General features: G+C 45.6%; 1 protein-coding gene across 1 annotated transcript in view; it reads left to right on the forward strand.

Annotated features, from left to right (window-relative positions):
* Positions 1-1,718: 1,718 nt before the first annotated feature.
* The window catches only part of CCDC34 (coiled-coil domain containing 34), a 33,382-nt gene continuing 19,124 nt past the window's right edge, over positions 1,719-15,976 (forward strand). The window contains exons 1-3 of the mRNA XM_090032824.1: positions 1,719-2,132; positions 9,269-9,398; positions 11,570-11,677. Coding sequence (XP_089888950.1) covers positions 1,849-2,132; positions 9,269-9,398; positions 11,570-11,677 — 522 coding nt within the window. The 5' untranslated portion in view covers positions 1,719-1,848. The remainder of the gene's footprint in view (positions 2,133-9,268; positions 9,399-11,569; positions 11,678-15,976) is intronic.

The following is a 15,976-nucleotide window of genomic DNA, read 5'->3' on the forward strand; positions in this document are numbered from 1 at the left end:
TTACTTCTTCCAGAAGAACATTGACAGAGCAATGGTAAAGTATACTACAAATGAAATCAGATGTTAATTCTGAACAAAGAAGCGTGAAAATTGTTTTCAGGTATGCACCCGCACTAAATAGAAAGGTTAACCTCTGGTGGTGTCAAATTTATGTGGATCTGTGAGAAATGGAAATCATGTGGTATGTATGTTAAATCTGAAATGGTGGCTTTTGGGGTTTCTGGCCTCAGATCAAAGGGAAGTCATCTTTTGTTTAATGTTGCTCAGTCAATTAGTGACATGTCAATATAGGGTTTTCTTTGTTACAACATAACTGTTATCTGATCTGCTAAAATTGAAGATTATATGCACAAGGCATCCTTGCTGGAGGACGGGGGTGGGGGGTTATTGTGTAAAAAAGGTGATGTCTGTATTTAGTAATACTAAATACCATATTCACTCAAATCCAAGACAAAGACCCCCGTTTAATGGTAGTGGTGGTGGGGAACTGGTCATCTTCAAGTACAAGGTGGCTGGGGTGTGTGTATGGGGGGTGGGTGGGGAGGCAGCTGCTGTAGCTAACTGGCCCTGACCTGGGCTTGGAGCCATGGCAGCTGCTTGCCAACCTCCCCCTCCCCGCAACTCTGCACACAGACTTGGCAGCAACAGAAGAAGTGCCCCCAGAGTCTCCCCTGTCCATCCGTTTTCACCCCCCACCCCTGCCGCTACATCTGTCCTCAGATGGCAGCCAGAGCTGCTGCCACTGCCACAACTGCTACATGGCTGGGCTAAGACAGCTATCCTGTGCTCTGGCCCTGGCAGGAATGGGGCAGAGCTGCAGGGTACAGGCTGCTGGGAGCAGAAGCTGTGGAGGATGGGGAGCAGAGGAAGTAGGGGGGACAGGTGGGGAGGGAGAGGCAGCTGGGAGCAAGGGCAAGTGCCAGGGCACAGGCATCAGGGCCAGGCAGCAGAGGGACAAGTGTGTGGGGGAGATAAAGGATAGGGATCAGGAGGCTGCCTGTCCCCTATTGCTACCTGCTCCCCCCGCCCCCCGGCTTCTACTTTCCCCACTCTAGCAATGGAGGTGGGGATACATTTAAAATGACCCTCCAAAATTAGAGTCTAGACATGGACAACTGTAAAAACTATAATTTGTCCATGTCTGGAATCTAATTAGTGGGACATCATCTTAAACCCAGAGTTGTCTTGGCTCCTGGTAAATACAGAAAACTTGATTTGAGCAGTTCTCAGCAGTTGTGTGCATCACACAGGGTTAGGGGGGGTTTTTAAAGTATTTTTTGGACGTTGTCATGGTAACATCACTTTTTAAAAAAAGTTAAACCAAAGATGCACCAGTAACAAACAGTTTGAACTTCCAAGGTCTAACTAAAAGCTCACAGGAAAGCAGGAGGCAGGGCCTGACAGGGATTTTCATTTATTTATGTAGTTATTCATGAGATGTCCTCCTGTAGAGTTTAGATGATGGTTGGGACAGGGATATAATCCTAACTCAGGCTAGGGCTTGGACTAGAATAGTGGTTTCCAGCCTTTTTCACCGGCGGGCCCCTAAACAATGTTGAATAACAGAGCAAGACCGCTTTGTAGGGCAAGTGCGGCTATTTACACGCTTTTGATCCATCCTACTTACCTTTCCCATTAAACCAGGGCTGGACGAAACGGCGGCTCCGCCTACAGCCAGACTCCATTTCCCAGCAGCCCCTGCTCCTGCCGGGCCGGGACAGCTTGTCCCTGCGTCCGGAAAGGGACTACTTGTCAGGCTTGCGGAAGGAGACATTCACGGCAGGCACGCGGTATCTGAGTTGCCATGGCGCCCGCGGCGGGCGGCGATTGGCGGCGCCGCGGGGGCCGATGGGAGCGCGGCCCTGTTTCAAAGCGGCGGGGCTCTCGCGCGGCCTTGCGGTTGTGGGGGCAACTGGTAGCTGCGGTGACGTGATAGGTGGTTGCCCAACGCCACTAACGCTCCCGCCCCGTCAGGTGCCGGCGGCCGCCATGGAGCGCGCCGAGGCCGCCAGGAGCCGCGGGCGCGCGGCCCCCTCCAGCGCCAGCCCCGTTGACACCCCCCCGCGGTCTGCCAGCTCTGGGGACGAGGCGTCGCTCAGCTTCTCCACGGGCTCCTTCTCCCGGGGCCACAGGTAACCGCCACCCCCTCCCCCCGGCTTTCCTCTTCCTCCGCATCGGGGGTGGGGATGAGCCGTGGCCCCCCCCGACCCTCCTGACGTCTTGCTCTCAAGTCAGGTCGCTCAGCGGTTCCCAAACGGTGGGTCGTGATAGGGCTGGCTGATGATTAACCAGCTGGGTGGGCCGATTCCGATCCAATAACCGATATCGAGTTAGAGTGCAAGGCATCTTAAAATACCGACCTTATCGAGGAACCTTTTGTCAGTTTGTTTTCCATCTGTGACGCCCACATGTTCCTTCAGCCTGCTCTGGCCCTCAAGGAGGAAGGCAGTGATAGCCTTATTTCCACTCGTGTAGCCTGTCATGCACAGCCCCGCTCCCTGCACAGCCCTGGGCAGGCGGGGTGGACCTTTGTGTGGACAGTAGTGCTGGGTGCATTTGGAGCCCAGAGCGAGCCACTTTCTCGGTGCCAGCAGGCCCCACATGGCCAAGTTGTGGCCACTGTGGAGGAGCTGCTTTTGCAAAGGCACCCAGTGGCCAGCGGAGCAGGACATCCCTTGCATGGCACCTTCCCTGCTCACGCACAGGCCAGCATCTCCATGGTGCTCATGCAGTGTTGCCATGGTAGCAGCAGGAGCCCATAACAGTTCTTTTGTTTCTGAACATGGTGCCCTGTGACTGCGCCCCAGTGCCCTTTTCTCCTCTTGTTGCTTGTCAGGACTTGTAGTCTGCCATGCGTTCAGGCCCGTAGTGGGGTATGGAGACTGCAGTGCTTGCCAGAGTGCGCCAGGCACGTGGCCATATTTATTGGCTACAATGACCCAAAGTATCCAATAGCTGATAACATCATTTCTTCTTTTTAACAAGGCCGATCTGATAGCCAACCGATATATTGGTGCACCCCAGTGAAATGTTCAAGTTTGATAATTACAATAAAAGTGCTGTATTATTTGGCAAGCTAGTGATAAGCATTTCAGTATGTGCATGAACTAACACAAATCTAGGAAACTTCTTCAGGACCAGAGGAGCTGAGTCCAAAAGCATGGTTGTGAACACAGTGCTTCGACAGTTGATCATCCAGACATGGAGATCACTGAGGGAAGTCGGGCAAGCTGTATCAGAAGAGCCCCTCCCCCTATGGTTCCTGTACCCTCCTCCGCAGGTGGTATGCTGTTTGTGCATGGACGGAGTGGCAAAGCATCCCAGAAATGTCCCACAGGGAAATGAGTGGCAGCATCCGTCAAGCTGCTGCTGTACTGCTACTGGGAGAGCAATGAGAGGGGAATTTCTACCCGAGTGATAAGAGCTTGGCAAAAATTACCAATACGATCTTAGGTGGAGCTGCCAGCACTTCCTACTCTATAATGATTCTGGGCCAGGCATGCTTTCAGTAAGCCTAGTGGTAGATTTCTTAGGGTGTATTTATTTAATAGATAGAAAATGTCATACTGTATAACTATTCAAATCACATTTTTTCACACGTATCCAAGTTGAGTTAGAGGGTTCATTTAATAAAAATTCCCTCTCAAGAACATGTTCCCTTCAGGAATATGTGATCTGAAAGCAAGCATAGTTTTGTATAGACTAGCGTTTCAGAAAATGGACCTATGGCTTTCTGTCAGATTTAGACAATTTTGCTTTGTATAATCTATTTAGATCTTCATAGCAATAGGGTTTTCTGCACCCAAATGAATGCTCTGATGACCAGCTGTAGTCATTCTTACTCATTTTTTGATTCATTGCATAAGTATTTTATACAAATTGGAGAAGCACTAGCAAGAGAGGCTGGGAGCACCAAGCTCCAGAATATGCTGTATTCTAATAGCTAAGGGAGGAGAAAGATGCATGTTTGAATTCTCTCCTGCAGTAGAGGGAATTAAACTTTGTCTCCTTCAGCCTAGGAGTATTTTTAAGATCGGGTTTTCAATTGAAAGTTAAACTTATCCCCCTGTTGCATATTTATCCTATTTTCTGCAGCTAAAACTTCAGAGAAATTAATACAAATTAATGAGTGATTTTTAGATTGCTTTTTCTATAGTACTTAATATGAACTTACTTTGTTTCCACTGAAATTAATGTGTAGAGTTAGGGTCAGGAATAATTTTTGTGGCCTTATTTCTACGATTCGCTCATTTTGTCATTATTTTTTCTGACATTCAAGGAAATAATGGAACTGTAATATAACTAGAGCCACATGCTGAAGAAGTATCCTAGATGCCTTCTGCAAAGTTACGAATCTGCACAAAAGTACATTGGCCTCTTTGACTGCTATGTCACATTATGAATTTGTATGCATTATCATAGCTTCTAATCGTTACATTTCAATTTGATGCCATCCGTTGAATAGATATTTTAGATGATTGTAGATTATATTTTAAATTATTTTCTAACAAGTGAATTATCTTGAATTTTTCAAGTTAAATCCTGTGGTGTTTTCTAACTATAGGCCTCATGTTTGTCAGCTTCCCAGTTCTGTCCTCACTGAAGTTCCCAGTTTAGTGAATACTGTGTGTACCTGAATCCAGGACAAACCTGAATTCAGGATGACTCCCCAGTTATTAGATTTCAGACTTGGAAAATTATAAGTTTCTTTTACTTTTCCATGTCAACAATCTGGGTGCTGGAGGATCCTCTTAAATCAGGTGGGCAAAATAAGGTCCAGATGGGCCAGGCATGACCAAGGGCTGCACAAATACTCTCCACAGGCCACAAGTGCTGTCCACCTATGGCATGTCCTTCTACCCCCTGAGCTTGCAGCAGGGCTGGGGCAGCTTCACAGTTGTACTTCCTTTCTAGGCAGCCCAGGTGGCGGCAGCTCCTGGCCCCAGCCCTGTGGTACTGGCGGGGAACCCGCATGCTCAGCCCTGACCCCGGCTAGCCCCATGTCTGCTCCGTACTGCCCACCCAAGCTGAGCAGCTGCAGTGGCTAGACAGAAGCTGCTGCTCAGCACAGGTGAAAAGCAGCCCCTCACCACTGCTGGGCTATTCTTGCTGCAGCTGCTTGGAGTCCATGCCTGGGCTGCCCTACTGCTCCTCTGCACTGTCACTGCTGCCCTGCAGGGTGGCCCAGAGGCAGCAGTGACGGCAGCAGAGCAGCCTAAGCATGGGCTGTGGCCGGATGCAACAAGAATGGCCCAGCACCAGTGAGGGAGATGGGTGCTTTTGCCCCATGCCAGCAGCAGCTTCTGCTCAGCTTCTGCTCAGCGTGGTTGGGTGATCCAGAGCAAGTGTGGGGTGGGCCAGGTTGGAGTTGTGTGCATGGGTTCCAGCTGGTCCTCTCTGGCTGGGGTGAGTCCAGAGTGCGCTGGGGTTGGAGTTGGGGCTGCACGCTGTTGGCAGTGGCAGGAAGGAGCCAAAGGGCATGCGGGCTCCAGGCTCTTGGGTGGGAGGGTGCTAACTGGCTCAGGAGAGCATGCCTGCTGGCTTGCTCATGTGCATATGGTTTACCCTAGACCAGCTCTTTGGCAACCATCTCCCCTACATGGAAAAGCTGTGTTAATGCTGGGGCTTCGAGGTGGTGGCCCCAGGAGCTCACATATACTGCACCTCCCCAGCCTGGGCCCTGCAGCTGCAGCTGTTGCCATGGGGCCCATTGGCTTCCATAGCAGCAGCAGCAGGCAGGGGAAGGTGGAGCGGACGCTCCAGTAACCAGGGTTGTAGGTGTTATAAGCCACTGCCAGCGGCAGCCGCCACAGCCCTAGGGTTCAGCGGGCCCGTTTGCCCTCCTCAGTGTGTGGGAGAGCTGTCCCCCCGGGGCACGCGCGCATGTGTGTGTCTATGTCCCACGCATACCTCACCATACCCACCCACACCCTACCCACGTCCCTCCACAAATCCCACATCTCCTCACACCCCACCATACATCCAGCCCCCACAACTACACCCCACATACATATACAAGCCTAACACTTTATTTTGAGCTATTTTGCAATTGGCTCTATATACACTATGTAAACACATGTTAAAAAAGGACAAAAATATTTTTATAATAAAATATACCAAAAATCAAACATTGTTTATAATATATGATTTGGTATTTTTCCAGTTCCAAGATGGCAAGAACCCTTTTGCCAAAAAAGAGTATTTCTGGGGGCAAGGGGAGGGACTACCAGAGACAAAGGTCAGGGGTACACTGATAGAGATTTTTTGGGCTGATGCCAATGGCTGATTTTTAATGAGCCGTATTGGTTGATACCGATCCAATTGCTGATATGGCCCGGCAGCATGGAGAGTAACATCCAGCTGGTAACTTTGTTGTGGTGGAAGGGGCGAGGGGGGAGGGAAGGAGTGTGGGGGAACAAATTGAAGCCTCTGTGGTGAGGGAGGGAGTCAGGCTGGTTTTTGGGGCTGGGGCAGGCATTGCATGGGCGGGGTGCAGGACACAGCCATGCTTCGTCCGGTGGGGGGGGGTGGCTCCCACTGCTGTGCACACCCTGCGAAGGTATGGAGGGATGTGTGCCCCCCGGATCTGTGTTCTGGGTGAGGGTAGGCTGCTGTAGGGGCCAGAGGTGGTGACAGGCTCTTCTTAGCATGGGGTTTGGGCCAAGCTGCGCTCAGGATGGACGGCAGTGTTGCTGAGAGGGTGGTCTACCGTGAATTTTGGAGTAGCTGCAGCCCACCCCATAGTCCCTCTCCAAGCACCACTGCTGTCTGCCCCGACTACAGACCTGGTCCAAACCCTGCTGGGAAGAGCCCAGTGCTATCTTTGGCCCCAGCCTGCAGCAGCAGCCCACCCTTGCCCTGCGCGCAGATCTGGGGGGCACGTGCTCCCCATGCTTTCCTGGGGTGAATGCAGTGACAGGAGCCACCCGCATCCCCTGGATGAGCTGCTCATGGCTCTGTCCCCGCCCTGCCCTGCCCTGCCCTGCCCTGCCTGGGCAGTGCCAGCCCCACTCTCTCTGTCACTGTAGAAGCCTTGGTCTGCCCCTCTATGCCACTTTCTTCCCCTCCTCCACAATAGACTTACCAGCCTGACACTGCTCTCCAAGCTGCCAAGCTGCACTCCTGGCCCTGTGCATGCTGCGGCTGCACTCATGCTCACACTTGTGGCATTTATCGGCGACATTGTTGGCCACATCAACCAAAAAAAGCCGATTTCTGATGCTGTCAGTTTTTCTTTTATTGGTGCTGATTATGATATGGTCTGATGTATTGGTGCACTTCTACTGTACCATTGATTTCTGGGTGCTCCAGAAGTATCTTTAATAAGACAGTGTACCAACTCAGAGAAGTGAAGGTAAGGAACCACTTACATTCAGCACAAATTGTTGGGTGGAAGCAAAAAAGAATTTGTATTCTTGTATTTTCACCTTTAAATAACAGAAGCTTCTATAAGCAAGAAAATGCATAGAAAGCTCACAGATTGGTAGCTTATAAAAGTTTATCTGCATTTATCAAGCATACTTTCATACATGAGCGAATATTTGTACATAGTAATGAAAATACTTTATTGGTACAAGGTTAGGATGCTTACTTATGTATGGGCAAGCTGTGGTTGAATTATGCAAGATACTAGAGTGCTAATAGAACCTTTATACTATTCCATCCTGCGTTCTTTGAAATATCCATTTCTTAACTAGTTTTTTTTCTGTAAAAGGTTTAGAAAGGATTTTTAAAATTATATTAGGACCACTTGTGTTTGTTCTTAAAGTTCAAGTACCTTGATGCCTTGGCTCCGCTCTACGGTATTTATGTAACCTACTCCAACTTGCTGCTCAAGATCGCATCAGTGTGCACTAATTAGCATCAACACATCAGTCCAATATCAGATCAGTACCGATATCAAGAAAATTGGTTATTTCAGAAATCGTCCCAATAGGGCTGATAATTTGGCTGATAAATTCCTGTGTGCGCATGCAGGTAGCAAGGAGCACAGCTCGGCAGTGTGGAGAACTGCCTCCAGCTTGTAAGTCCATTGTGGTGGAAGGGGGGTGGGGGGGTAGGGGTGAAGAAGGGGGCAGGGACAGAGGCAGGCCAGCTGGGGTGGGGTGGGGTGAGGCGTGGGATGGACCTGCAGATCACTGGGTGGGGGGACAGCTCCCGCAGCTGCACACACCTTGGGAGGGTCCAGGGTGGGATAGGTGGGCTGGAGCTGGGGCTGCGCTGAGCTCTTCTTGCTGGGATGGGGGCTACAGAGGGGGGTGCAGCCACCCCAAATTTCACTGTAGCTCCCTTTTACCACCACTATGTGCCTGGTGCAGCCCTGGCTCTTTCAGGCTCAACCCCTGCCTCTCTCCATGTGCCAGGAAGAGCCAGGGCTGTCCTGGGCCTGTGGCCATGGCAGTGCTGGTGCAATATCTGAGGTGACTGCAGCCTCCTCTGTAGCCCCACCCCGAGCCCAGACCCTGGCGAGAAAAGCCTGGTGAAGTCCTGGCTCTAGCCCACAGCTGCAGCCTACCTACCCCACTCTGCACAGATCTGGAGGGCACATGCCCCCTCCCCCAGGTGCACGCAGCTGTGGGAGCAGCCGCCCCACCCCAAAGAGCCATGGGTCTGTCCCACACCCTGCCCCAGCTGGCCTGCCCCTGTCCCTTTTCTCACTGTGGTGGGTGGCTGGGTGATCTGCCCCTCCCCCACACCCCTTCCACTTCCCCTCCTTCCACCACAACGGACTTACCAGCAGGAAGAAGCTCTCCACACTGTATCGGAAATGGGTATTGGCCAATGTGCCTCCTTTAAAATTGGAGAGTATCGGCCCCAAAAATCTCAACTGGTGCACCATTATTAGTTAGTGTTGAAGGGTTACAAGACTTTGGTCTTGTCCCTAGTCAGAGATAGCACATTATAAAAGTTGGCTTATAAAAACAAAGTAATATAACCAATATACTTTCCAACCCTTGCTTTTGCATTCTCTACATGCAAGGAGAGGGATGGAACCACTTATATAGGAATATTTGCTTGTTTCTGTTTTGTTTATGAATGGCAGCCTTTCAGAGCACAGCATTAGAGGTAGTCCCAAAGTAAATTGCTTAACAGAGTACAAGCAAGATATCTGCAAGTGCCAAATACATTTAATAAATTTGTTCCAGAAGTTACCAGAGTTGCAGTGTAGGAGTCACTGTTTCAATAGCTGGAATTAACTTTGAAATTAAAATTGTTAAAAAGTACAGTAGTATCCTCCCAATATACATCTTTATTTTTAATCCACTAGTGTTGAAGGCTTTAAAATAGCAGAAAACAAAAAGCAGTCACCTGTGACAGATAATCTCTCACCGTGGGAAGAATGGTTTATTTGCAAAGAGAGAGAGCTACGTGCCCGTTTACAAGCCAGAGCTATGGAGGTGAGTATATCTGATTATTTTTCCTTAGATTTGGCAGCAGACAAGCAGGCACCAAAAGACTAGTTTTCCTTCTCCATAGTAAAAAAAAAAATAGGTAGCTTTGTTCTTTATCTTTAGTGTCTTTAGACACGCATAGCTTTTTGGGTTTGGCTACACCAGTGTGATTCATGCTTTGTGCATTTTTCTTTCGCTAAAAGTTATTCCTCATTGAAAATGTGGTATATATACCTTGCTTACCCAAGTATCTGGTAATGGTTCAGATTTAAGGGATTAAAACATATTTTTATAATTGGTACTTTGATTTTCCTTATGGTTATCTATGCCTGCACTTTAGCAATAAAACACGACAGAGCGTGTATACAGACATGCTGAGGAACATGGTTAGGCATGAGGGGTTGTTTTGTCAACTGCTTAGGTGTTGTCTTATGTAAGTTTGGTACCTTCTCAGAATAAGTGCTCCCCATCCAGAATTCCTTTCCCTTCATCCATCTGCTCTCTTCTTAAAAATAACCTATCCTTGAATACTGACACTGAACAGAATAAATGTTGTTAATTGTCTTGTTCTTTCCCTAAGTATTGTATTGTATTGCAGTGCAGGTTGGAAAAGTATAGGCTAGTGGTTAAAATACCAGACTGGATCTTACCTCTGCCATTGACTTTCCTTGTGTACCCTTGAGCAATCTTCAAATTTGACTCTATCTACTGATTCCATTTACAGTATAAGTATGGCATATATCTCAGACATTGTGTGGCTTACCAGTAGTTTGCAGCATATTTGGAATTCTAGAGAATTGTAAAATATTTTATATTGTGTTAAAGGTTATTGGGGAGCTGAAATTATTTACTAAATCCCAGAAACATATTCTGACTTTTCTAGCATTTCAGTTGTTCTTTTAGAGTTTCCTTCTTCATTTGTTTCTTAATTGAGGAAAGCTAATTTTTGGTGCTTGAAAGTGAAATATGTGGTATATGTAATTGTGCTAACTAAGACTGGATCAGAACCAAAATAGTAGTTTTCTCTATATATGTCAAGTGATGAAATGTTACATAATAACAAACAACTTCAATTTTTTCCTTTTTTAAATACAAATTTTTAAGAATAGTCACAGGATAAAAATAGGCTCATAACAAGGAAGAAGTCAATAGAAGAGTTAAGAGATATTTTTAATCTATTGAAGTTGTAATTCTGAAAGTATTCCTACCATTCCTATCATTTGCAGTGATTTTGATAAAAGCTTATATACTTGTTTTCCAGACCCCCAGAATAACTTGGATATAAAAAAAACAGTATTAGGATTCTGGTTTTAAAAATATTTTAAGTTAAGGTCCCAAGAAAAATTAAGCTACAGATTTCTGTTGTCTTTATAAGTATCCTGTGCAGAGGCAATGTAGATTGGATTGGATTTTTCTTTCAATAAGGCTATTCTACAATACTTTAGGGTATCACTCATTCTGGCAGAGAAAACAGGATCCCCTACAGTGTAGGTTCATAAGGGCCTTCAATAGATGGTTCTTGCCTTAATCTTGTTAGAATATGGAATTAATTATATTTTCAAACAATTTTTTTTCTCTTTTTCTCTTTTGGGCTCTTGCGGAAGAGTTAGAGACACTTTTAATTTTTATTTCACTTCAGATCCAAGAAGAGTCATTAGAAAGGGAAATTCTTATTTAAGTTAAATGCAGGATCAAGACCATGAAATCACTTTTGAGGATATAGTATGAAAATTGCATTTATCTATTATTTATTTATTTAGGATAAAACTCATATAAATGTTCATTCTGGGCTTTTGGTTTAGAAGTTAGAATTCTTAATGGAAACTTGATCAAAGTCCATTTTGTTGTTTGATTTCTAGAGACCCATTAAATAAATGGAAACATTTCTTGTCCATAGAAATGTACCTTATGAATTTTTCCCACCTTGGTCATAGTCCCTGCTTTCTGACTTCTGGTCGTTTCTTAACTAGAGAATTTTTAAAAGCTTTCTACTACTATCATTAAGAGTGTTAGTACAGATGTGCTATCATTGCATTTTTAAGTACTGCCCCATCTAATCTACTTGGGGCAGTCCTACTATGAAGTAGTTTGGCTTTTAAGCCTAAACTGTATGCATTTCAAGTAACTCATTTTCAAATAGTAACCAAACTGAGCTGTATACATTTTGCTTTAATTAGGAAATTAATCAACAACTGGAGAAAAGAAAAGAAAAGCAGGAACTTGAAAGAAGAAAAAAGATTGCAGAAGAGAAACACAAGCAATGGGTACAGAAAAAGAATGAAGAGGTAAATACTGTTTTAATTCAATATCATTTACAATTCTTAAAGATAACTGGATTTAGAAATGAGGTTTTATAATATAAAACTCTCAAAGGTATAGTATTCAGATGTGAACAATATATTAATGAGTTTTTTCTAGTTTGGTAGTACTGAAAGCTCAGTACTCCTAGAGGCTGGTTTTGTTCTGCTAGTTGTTTTACAGTTTTTAATAAGATTCTAGGTAACCATTGAACTAAAGGAAAGATTTATGTTCTGTAGGTTCATCTACATGAGATGCTTAATGCCCATTGGATTAATTCTACTGTGCATTAGCGTGGCTGGCAAAAACTGTGCTAATGCACAGTAAATTAGACCAGTAGGCATTAAGCATCACACGGTGTTCATCTGCACTAATGCAAAATAGCGCTGATTACAGCACATTAAGTTAGCACGTGTTATTTCAGATACAATAAAAGATGTGTTAACCAGTATTTAAGTAACTGGAACACTGTTAATCAGAATTTCCGGCTGGCTGGCTGACTGGTGGGGAGTGGGGGGGAAAACTGGCATGCGGTGTGGAAAGCTTGCTGCTGCTACCCACCACTCTGCATTGCCACTGCTCTGTGCACTGCCCCATCCCCCGCCGTGTGTCCATCCCAAAAACCCCTGCCCTCAAGTAAACAGAACTTTTATATAACCGGTATCCCCCTTATCCCACTCATGTCAGATAACAAAGCTTTCACTGTGCTAATTTAATGCACTATAATTATGGCATATTAATGAGCATGTAGACATGCCCAGTGTTGAATCATTTGTGGACAAAAAATATATTTCTCTTTAATCAGTCCCATTTTAGTTGCACTATGGTTCTGCCTCTTGCAATATCTCCAGAAAACAGATCAAAACACCCTAGTTCTCCCAAAAAGTACAGCAAACCGTTCTAAATACAGTGGAAAGTGCATTTGACTAAAATGGACAGTGCCACGATTTATATGCATCATACATGTATCTTTGTTAGAGGTGCACTGATATATTGGTCCATATTGGATTGGCACTGATAAAAGGAAAATTGCCATTATCAGCAATTGTCTTTTTTTGGCCGACATAGCTGATAATGTCACTGATAAATGATGCATGCATGCACACAGCCACAGCATGCACGCAACCAGGAATGCAGCCTGGCATCTTGAAAGAGCAGTGTCTAACCAGTAAGTCTGTAGGAGGTAAGGGCATGGGGAGGGGGCAGATTGAGGCCCCCACATTGATGGAGGGAGTGAGCAGGGTCAGGTGCTGCCCAGCCCTCCCTCTGGGAAGAGGCTGATGCAGCCCCTGGCCCCGAGCCTGCAGCAGACAGCCTGCCTTTGCCCCGTGCACAAATCTGGGTGGTACATGCCTCTTATACCTCCCCCAGAGGTGTGTTTAGCAGAGGGAAGCTCTCCACCCTGTTCCCCATCCAATCCCAGCCTGGTAGTGCCTGCCCCTGCCCCATTCCCTCTATCACCATGGGGGCCTTAATCTGCTCCCCCCGCCAACTTAACGGCCAGATGTTGCTCTCTAAGCTGCCAGGCTGCATATTGGTCATCAGATTGGTATCAGCTGCTATGGATGGTTAATGATTGGCCATCAGTATGAGCCAAAATAATCTTTATTAGTGCATTCCTAATCTTTGTTTTACTTTCTAATTTATGAATAAAAGTTTATAAGGCATTATATGGCTCCTCATATGATTTATAAACCAACTAGTAATGTTTATTTATCCACACCAAGTTTTTGTTGGTAAAATAGTCTTATATTTTAGAGAGAACTGAATGCCATTGGGAACTAAATGTAAGTTTCATAGATTTCATAGACATTCTAGCAGTCCATTCGAAACCTTGGGGGCTCCAACAGTAAAGAAGTTCTTCCTTATGTCCAGCCTGAAACGGTCTCAGAGAAGTTTGTGACCATTCAATCTTGTCATCCCTTGGGGTGCTCTGGTGATCAGATGTTCCCCCAAGTTTCATCAGTTTCTAATGACAGTTAGCCAACACCGCAATAATTTTTCTGGAGTATGTTACAGACTTATCTGTGAAGTATTTAGGCCCTATACATAAGTAGGTTGTTCCAAGTAAACAAGTTTTGTGTGGATTTTTTTATTTTTGGTTTTGGTTTTAAGTGACATCCCTGTTTGCAGTCTCAAAAGCCTAAGACTTCATTAGATGTGGAAAACTGACTGCCCCATCATCTCTCCATGTCAGAGTTTGTATGTGGGAAACTTGTCTTGCTCTAAGGCTGTTTGTGTCTATTTTGTTAGTGTATACAAGGTTGTAAGCTGGTGCTTTTCACACTGTTGAATTCTATTTTCTAAAACCTTTCGTTAATCATAAGGGATTGGAATTATTCTAAAGGGAAAAGTAATTCTTAAGACCTGAAGTCTGCTGGCATAGTGAATAATTTATTTTGGATTTTAACCAATGTGACTTAGATGATGGTTCAGAATGCTTTGCACCATATAAGGCACTTATTAAAACTTACAGTAGTACAATTATTTTATTAAAGGAATTTGGGACTTGGTTTAATTTTGAGCTAGGATATGATCAGTTTACATAAAATGTTTTGCTATATATATCCTACATAAAATATTACTTATAAGAAAATGCTAGTAAATTCTTATAGCATAACTCATGCTACTACTCCAAAGTCTGCTCCCATTTAGTGAGAGTTCTTTGTAGATCAGAAAATTCACTTTCTAGCGTCTTTTTCTATGGTCCTTAGTGTCAGCTCTATTATCTAGAGATTTGTTTGTTTCCATTGTTCTTTTCCCTTCTACCAGTACAAGTCTGAAAGAACTAGTTTTGTGTCCCTGTCTGGATCTTTTCTTTTCTTTTCTTCCTTTGCTTAAGAAAATTGGTGTCACTATCAAGAATTGTTTTTGCAGGTTCCTAGTCTTCGGAAGTGTTTGAGTCAGGAGCGCAAGTTCAGGAAATATACAGAAAAGTGTAGCAGCATTGTGTTTACCATGCCCAAATATTCAGTGGAAGACAAAGTTTGTATATTTACCTATGCTCAGTTCCTTTTCGTCTGCCTTTTAACAATTCAGGTTTAGAACTATTACTTTTTTTTGCAGTTTTTATATTTAGAAACTTTCACAGATGTTGGGTTTATGTATTGCGTGTGTACATGATTCAATTTGTTTATACCTTAGATTGGTTTTTAATCTGTGCAGGTTGTGATCCATATTCATAATGTGGATCCCTACTGACCTGCTACACAGCATTTGAAACAGTGTCAGTGACTGACTAAAAGATCATAGAATAAAAAAGATGGAGGCAGAGGGGATTTCTGGAGGTTGTTTAATCCAATGGTGCTCAAGTTTTTGGCCCCACAGGGCCTGTCCATGGGTTGGATCAAGTCCCACGTGCTAGGATTGGACTTTGGGGCCTTGGCTGCCCCCCCCCCCCCACATGCTGGGATCAGGCCTTGGGACCCAGCACCATCCCCTCCTAGTCCAGGTACTGGGGTTGGGCCTAGGGATCGGAGCGGCACCTGCCTAGCACCATGCACTGGGATTGGCTGCCCAGTCTGGTGCACATGGCCCAGGCTTTCCACAGGCCCAGAAATTTGACATCAGGGAAGCAGTGTCACCATTCCCTTGCCATATTTCTGGACCTGTGAGGAGCATTTTGGGCCAGATGACATGGTGCTGGGGAGTTACTCTGCCCCATGGATTAGGGGTTGAGCACCCTTGATCCTAGTCCAGTCCCCTCAGAAAGTCTGTTCCATACAGGTGTTTGGCACCCAGTGGTGCCCAATTCATCTGGCCCTCATCCACATGGGTCTCCATTGGTGCCTATTCACCTGCTCCCAACACGTTAGAATTAGAATGCATCGGAGCAGACTCACTTCAGTCTGCTGGAATGTTCTAGTTGGAACGCTCTAGCATGCTGCAGCATCTAGTGTGTTCAGTGCCCCACATTTCAGAATGGCAGTGGGGGCACTTTAACTAAACCTCATTGTGCAAGATTTAGTTAAAGCACCCCCTGAATACATGAAATTGCTGTCACAGAGCAGCTCCAGAGAGCCTCTGTAATTGTAACGCCCCTCCCCTCCACCCACCAAAGTATGTGTATAGGCACCCCAGGGTCCAGAAATTTGGAAATAGGATAAGCAGTAGCAGCTTTAATTGCCATGCCTCCAGGGTTTGCAGCAATTAACTGCTGCTGCTCCCTTGGCATGAAATTTCTGAACCTCTGGGGAGCCCTGTGGGTTGGATGACATGGTTCTGCAGACTGGATCTTGGTCACTCCTGGTCTGACCTATATTAAGTCTGCACAAACAATCTTATTG

Source organism: Crocodylus siamensis, chromosome 2 (assembly GCF_052110815.1).
Source record: "Crocodylus siamensis isolate JL-2025a chromosome 2, ASM5211081v1, whole genome shotgun sequence".
NCBI lineage: Eukaryota > Metazoa > Chordata > Crocodylia > Crocodylidae > Crocodylus > Crocodylus siamensis.